The sequence below is a fragment of the Schistosoma haematobium genome, chromosome 1, assembly GCF_000699445.3.
Source record: "Schistosoma haematobium chromosome 1, whole genome shotgun sequence".
NCBI classification, from domain to species: domain Eukaryota; kingdom Metazoa; phylum Platyhelminthes; class Trematoda; order Strigeidida; family Schistosomatidae; genus Schistosoma; species Schistosoma haematobium.
The window spans coordinates 35,514,605-35,522,235 of record NC_067196.1 but is presented as its reverse complement, the minus strand read 5'-3'; the positions used below and the strand labels follow the sequence as shown (position 1 = coordinate 35,522,235).

Below are 7,631 nucleotides of genomic sequence, written 5' to 3'. Positions count from 1 at the left end.
TTTAATTAAGACAGCTTAAACATTAAATTTATATTCAGTAGTCTTAAAGTATTATGCTCGTTTTTAGACCTGAATATCATTACTTTGATTTCTAATAAGAGCGTTGATATGCACTGGCGAGGAGTTTTAAAAAAAATTGTCCAATGACTAATGATTCTCCCTTCAATGTATGAAATATTTTGCATGGATCAATATCTACACACGAGAAGGGATATTTTAACAATCATCTCAATACAAGATACTTAATATTAAACAAATCATCATATTTGTTCCAAAGTAGAATTTCATTTAAGTCTCTCTATATTTTTAATGGTAAATTTGTTACTGATGAGGTCTCACGTGTGCTACTTATTATGATATGTAAAATCTAGATATTCACTACTGAATATGTTTGAATGCAAAAGTTCTCTTCTTTTAGTATGACATCAAATCATAAAGTTATTGCTGGTGTCTAGTGTGAAAGTTATGACCATTTTCCTTGACTTTCTATTTTATCAGTTAAGCTCAAGACAAAATCATAATTTAGACAAAGATTGTTGGTGGCCAGCAGTGGAATCTAAGACATACGTTTCGTCCTATTTGGGACTCGGTAGCTGGATTTAACTTCATCTCAGAGTCGATGTTTGTTACGGGACTTCAACTCAATACCGTTCGCTCAGTGAATAACTCAATGGAGTTTAAAATGAACGGGGCTGGGCTCTAATCGTGACTTGAGCATTAACTCTAGGATGCAGGTATATCCAGATGACGAGTCCCAAATAAGACTAAACGCGTGTCCTGAATGAAGGCAGTATCGAGGCAATCCACACAGGATGCACATATATCAATAAGAGACTGATCAATTGCGGTCCTAAACATCAATGGGAAGAATCGAACAGGCAATACCAAGTGAATTTAAAATTATAATCTCCTCATCTTAAGTATATATTTTAGTATTGTTCAAAATATTAAAAAAGTACATTTGCAAGTTCACTTTCACATGTAAACATTTAGTCAACCATTTCACTTTATGTAATTCATATTACATGAATACCATACGAAAATATTTCCCATAATCATACTAGTACTAATAATCAGTAATGTCAACTTTAATGATTATTTGCAGTTCAATTTTATTGTCATAAATGATTGTTGTATTAGATAGATTTTTATTATTTCAAATGTTCATTTCACAAAAACAAAAAAGATTTTTGTGGATTAATAAAAACAACAAAAACTAAACAAACAAAGACCAATCGATAAGTTTTCATTACAAACCTTTCCATTCCCATTAAATTTTTTCCAGTCATTATATTTAAATAAATAAATAAAACTTTCTATCTAACTAGTAAATAAATCAAATATTACAATAGACTAGGTAGGTGAGACTATAATTTATGAACGACCTTTGAGAGTGTCCACCTACTTACTAGGGCTAAATAAGGGTTATAAATTAGTGTGAGGAATTATAATTATGATTTACAGTTAATAGTTAAGATTAGGAGTTAAATTTAGAGTTCTCATCACGAACTAATATCAGCTATAATGCCGAAACTCTATTTAGCCAAATGGGTGAATGAATTTCACCTGAAAATCTAAGACCTGTTATCGTAAATCTGATTGATTCGTCCATAAATTATAGTCTTGCCGATTAGGTATTGCTTGCTTGAATCTTCCCATTGAATGAGCATCAACTCTGAGATTCAGGTACATCCAGCTGATGTATCCTAAATAGGACAAAATGCACGTCTTGGATTCCACTGCTAACCACTATCCATCTTTGCTCATCAACGTAATCATAATTTACAACTTTTTATCCTTATTTTAACAACAATAAAGAAAAAATAGGAAAGGAAAGTTATTCTATTTATATATATAGGGATTACATCCACTATTCATTTGATAAACATTGGTTATTGAACTAGTTGATTAACCAATTAGATTGTTGATCAATTTTTCTAAAACTATAAAATGATTGGTTGATGAAATAAAGTCCATTGAATTTTTATATAAAAGACTGAATTACACTTTTTTTCTTTAAAACACAAAAAAAATAATAAGTATTTCGTTATGCATTGAATATTATATGGTTTGACTATTATTACTCATTATTCTAATAAAATAGAATTACATAACATTTCTATAACCCATTATTAATAACTTCCAATGGAGAATAAAAAGAAGATAAATTAATGGATTTATTAAACACTATTTTATTGATTACTTTTAAATAATACAGTTACTTGGCAACAATTTGACAAAAATTTATTTCATTTCGTTTGATTGTTTATTTTTGTGAAAAAAGATGGAAACAATAAAAGAATACGTAAGTTTCATTTTTTTCTTTAAAGATGTTAAGATTGTTTTGAAAATTCTATATTAAATAAAGATAAATGACTTTTATTAGACTATTATAATTCAGATAGTTTAAGGTTTTCAAATACATATCTTATTTAAAACTGTCTATTAAGATGGTGGGGAAGATTTGTACTACAGGTGGATTATTTTGATGGAATTGTGTTTTTTTGAGATGCATGGTTTGTTTGTTGAACTTTCATCGTTCTTTTGAACAACATCATCAGCAGAAACTTCAGGTAAAAGTGAACTGTTCGAATTTCTCCATATGTTGTTCACAGTTTGTTCTGTACACTGTGATGTTGATTGGTTCTTGTTGACCTTAAACATCAACATCGAGGTGTACTGGACAAGCTGTGAATCACATATGAATAAATTCGAACAGTTCACTTTTACCTGAAGTTTCTGCTGATGATGTCGTTCAGAAGAATAATGAAAGCTCCAAAATCAAACCATGCAGCTCAAAGAACAAAACTCCATCGAAAACTGTCTTTTAGCATAAGAATTGGTTAAATTAACTAAAAGTGCTTAACTGGTGTTATGTCGCCAGCAATATATTTAAATTTCATCCGAAATATCAAGTGAACGCATAATAAATATGATCAAATAAATGACTTGAGGCTTTCAAATGATGACTTCTTGACTAGTTTCTATGTTACAGAATTATGTGAAATCGATTTTTAAGTATCTTGAATCGTCATTTCACTGTATACCTCGTTTAGATCAAAGTGTTTGAACTATTTTAGAATTCTGTATTTACATTGAAACAAACGGTCTTCCTTAATGAAGATTATCGATTGACTCGAATAGCAAGTATATCAATGTTTGCTAACAATTTACCCTTCTTTTCATTAAATTTAAGCTGGTCCTTTATTGTTTTATGTGACTAACCAGGTATATATTACCCGACCTGTGATCAGCAAGTTATTATTGACAACCTAGATTACTTTCCTCCATGAGTCCTGTTTTTTCGAAATGTGAAGCACTAAAATGTGTTGGCGAAAACTTTAAGTCATATACAACGTTGCGCCTGGAGCAAGTGTGCATCGGTTCGAGTTGAATCAGTATGAAAATCTCATGCGGAACAATGTGATTTATTAATAATGCTTATTTTAACAAACCAATAGAATGGTAAAAGTTTGTGCAGTAAATCCCTACTAAAATTTTGAAAAAGTAAATTTTGTGGATACATCAAAAATAAACTTTCTTATGAGGCTTATCTTGTTTATTTCAAAATAACCCTAATTGGATCTAAGATAATGTTGAAACACAGTCACTATACAGTGGCCATGATGTTTCACTAATTAATTAAATCAGAAATCGATAATAAGTATGTGGGAATGTAGTGTTTAAACTATGGAGTGCGTAACATAAGATGTGAATGTCCTGAGTTAAATACCCTTTGTGATCATTAGCATACACATTAAAAGAGAATTGTGAACTATAACAAAATAACTTTTTTAGAGTAGATGAATAACTATTGAAAAGTGGTTATATCGAGCCAATTAGCCCAGAATGCACATATACTAATAAAGACTGGTCAAAATTGAACCTTGAACAATAAGCACGAGATAATTAAAAGTCATGTCACTATGATGAATCGGTATTCAGAATATATTATTTTTCAATACAGTTTCCAATAATATCACTTCCTTTTGCAAACTATTTTCAAATTGAACTAGGTATCACGAATCTTTAGTTTAACCTAAAGTTTGTAATCTACTAAACAAAACAAGCATAGAAATTTGTTAAACTGGAGACATTCACTAAATGAATGAATTGTCATATTGATTTGATCACTTCTCATAATTTATTAGTCTACTAAATCTTTTAAAAACATTCTAAAACACGTATAGCATTTAAGGACATACATTAGATTAATGCTTTAATAAGACATTCAAAGTGTTATAGACTTTATACTTAAGAAAGTACGCTTTCATCATTTATTGATACGACTAGTAAAACACTACACAATTTAATATATATATATATATATACTACAGATATTCTGTTAAAAAATTTTTTCTTTTTTTGGGGGAGGACAATTCAGTCAGCCAGCCAGTCAGCTACAGCGTAGGACCAGGCACATATATGCATCGGTCCACGTTGCCATACCTCATTAACACAACAAGATGAACACCGGATTCATAGAAGTAGTTAATTCAATGATGGTAATATAAAAAGAAAAATTGCAATAAGAATATAGTACAGGAAGAATGATTTAGTACGCAGATAGAAAGATATGAAGTGATTTTAATCTCTTAGTTTAATAGAAGACAGAGAGTGTATACACTTACACGATTGTGATCGATTCTGAGCCATATCACCAAGAGTCTCCAACCATTGGTTACGATAGTCACGCGGACCCCAACCAAGTAGTCTGCATCTACCAACATGGCACAGACCACAAGTTAGTGACTTCAAGCACTGATGCCACGTTTTGGTTTGGCCACCCCTAACACTCTTCCAACCATCTCCAACGCCGCTTAGCATTGCACGTCGTGGTAATCGGTGTTCAGGCATACGTAACACGTGGCCCAACCATCTCAGTCGATGAAGATTCATAACCTCATCAACTGATTTAACATCATTCCCTAATACCCTGTGTCTAACCTCACTATTACTTACCCGGTGATCCCAGCAGATGCCAGCAATATTTTTAAGGTACCTGTCATCAAATGCTAGTAGCTTACGAGTATTTTCGACTCTCGTTGGCCATATTTCGCTGCCGTAAATTAAAACAGAACGGACTGCCGCGCAGTATACTCGTTTGTTTATTGGTAGACGGATATCTGGTCTTCGCCATAGGTGACGTAAGTTGGCAAAAGCCAAACGAGCTTTTCGAATCCGTGCTGAAATTTCATCAGACACCAACCCATTAGGGCTGATCAGACTTCCAACATAAGTGAATTTGTCAACGCGTTCGACCATTTCCACAATGCAATGCGCATTGTATTTAACAGTTTGCTCTTTTTGAAATAGATAGATAAAAATCATCTATTGTAATCTAGATAATTCAAATCGCATGGTTCAACTATCAATGATTGTTTATTGTTTTGACTGATTTGGATTTATTGTCTATAATAGATAGTTTTCAACAGCCTTTATTTTTGCTTTTCTTTCTAACTGCACAATTTCATATGATGTATACAAGTTGAAAAACCTTTTAACTTTTATTATAAAAATTATCAACTAAACTTAACGATATCAGCATTAAAGATTATTGTATTTCTTTATGAGTATGATTAATTTTTACATTAAAAAAAATAATCATTACATTTCATCTTGTTGTGCTAATGAAGCGTAGCAACTTGGACTGATGAATATATGTGCCTAGTCTTATGTTGTTGCTAACTGACTGACTGACAGAAAGAAAGAAAAAAAATCATAATTCATATTGATTATTTAGAGATTTTCTAAATTAGAATTAATTTTATTAGACAAACCTTTCCGGATTGTTGGTTTTCAGATATTGATAATAGTAAAGGCATTATCTTTAATACAATGTAGTTTGGGTCCATTGGAATATACTAGAACATGTAATAGTATTGTGTTTAAATTAACTCATTGGATCATTGAATAAAAATAAAGAGAATTCCGCGAAGAAAATATCGCTGAATATCGTGTTTATTTTACGTATACATTTTGGGGATGTATGTATACAATTTTTTGTTGTGAGGGTTTTTATCAATGCATATTCAGAATATTATTGCATATTCTATACATAAACAGTCCAGTAGTATTATTACCTCTTTTAAGAAATTAATACAATAATTTGACTATATATAGTCTAAAAGTGTTTTTGTTAATATTCTTGACTGCCAGTGTCCTTTAACTTTACATGTTTATATCGTGCCTCTTTCAGCCAGATGATATGCTACCACAAGAACCTGTTTCCTATTTACGCATTCCATCATCTCATCCCGAAACTTATAAATCAACATCCACCGTGTATGATGTTGATCCGATACGTACTTTCAACAATAATGATGGTGATGATGTAGAAGTTGAGATTGACTTAGAAAAACTATCACCCCCATTACCACCAGATGGAGGATGGGGTTGGTTTATTGTATTTGGTAGCTTTTTATGCATGGTACTTGTGGATGGAATGTGTTTTTCCTATGGACTATTTCTTAGTGAATTAGAAGAAACATTTGGTGCATCAAAAATGCAAATGACATTGGGGGGATCATTATTAACTGGATTTTACTTCATGGTTGGTAAGTTGCGTTTAATAAGTTAATTCACTAATTAATTGAAAATTTTGTATGAATTCTCTCAAAACTGGATATTATCTTGAGTATTTCATGTCAGTTAAAGAATTTAACAGCACAAGAAAAGAAGTCCAACAGTGGGCACTAGAAAATCTGCACTAATCGCAACGGGCGCTACCCTTGATAAAGTTATAATATATACCTACATATTATTGAATATAAGTTATAATTTAAACATGTTACAACTTAATTCAATAATCGTGGACATGAATCCAAGTTGGAAAATCCCTGCTATTTGGTTTAATCCGTAGTCCATAGATATATTTATATTAACCCAATCTCTCGAAGAAGACCAGGTCAATCAGTTTGTCAAGTTGTTAGAGGTCAGAGGTCAAACCAACCTTATAGCCATGTGAAGTCGAATGAAACGTTAGCAAACTTGAAGTTAACAAACCATTTAAAAAGAAAACAATCACACCGACAGATTCGCACTTATTGAAAAATATGAAAGTATAACAAGATTTTAATAATTAAACAACGTAACCCAAGAATAAATCAATAAAGAAATTAATAATAACTAATTTTATTGATTAACCTAACGACAATTAAACAATCTACAGAACATATATCTCATCCTATAATGCAGTTGTTTAATGTTACAATAAAGTGTTAGAAATAAAGATTGTCTTTTAACAAGTTAGTATATTTTCCGTAAAGCATTAATAAATAGCAGTCACATTGTTTGAGCGCCGAGTTAATGTGAGATATCAAGAAAATATTTCCTTGAAAAAGCTTGGATCAGATTGCCAGGCGAAACGTTGGAGTCACTTCAAATTCTTTCGCTGAGATTTTACAAATACATTCTTCCTCTTTAAATAGCAATCAGTTTGAAAAATTCTCTCACTGAATAGGATACTTTTGGTGTGAGAAATTTCCCTTTAAAAAACAGTTATATTTTAAGAAAAAATATTCAATTCTTTTTATTATATAAAATAACGAATGAGATGAGTAAGTTACTTATGTTAGTATGCATACATATAATAAGTAGGAAGTATGGCTTGCAGTTCGTAATAACTGATT

The 7,631-nt window shown here is 31.1% G+C and overlaps 1 protein-coding gene across 1 annotated transcript in view; it reads left to right on the top strand.

The window, feature by feature from the left end:
* Window positions 1–2,018: 2,018 nt before the first annotated feature.
* The window catches only part of MS3_00008666 (uncharacterized protein), a 40,154-nt gene continuing 34,541 nt past the window's right edge, over window positions 2,019–7,631 (top strand). The window contains exons 1-2 of the mRNA XM_051217002.1: window positions 2,019–2,305; window positions 6,200–6,557. Coding sequence (XP_051073866.1) covers window positions 2,285–2,305; window positions 6,200–6,557 — 379 coding nt within the window. The 5' untranslated portion in view covers window positions 2,019–2,284. The remainder of the gene's footprint in view (window positions 2,306–6,199; window positions 6,558–7,631) is intronic.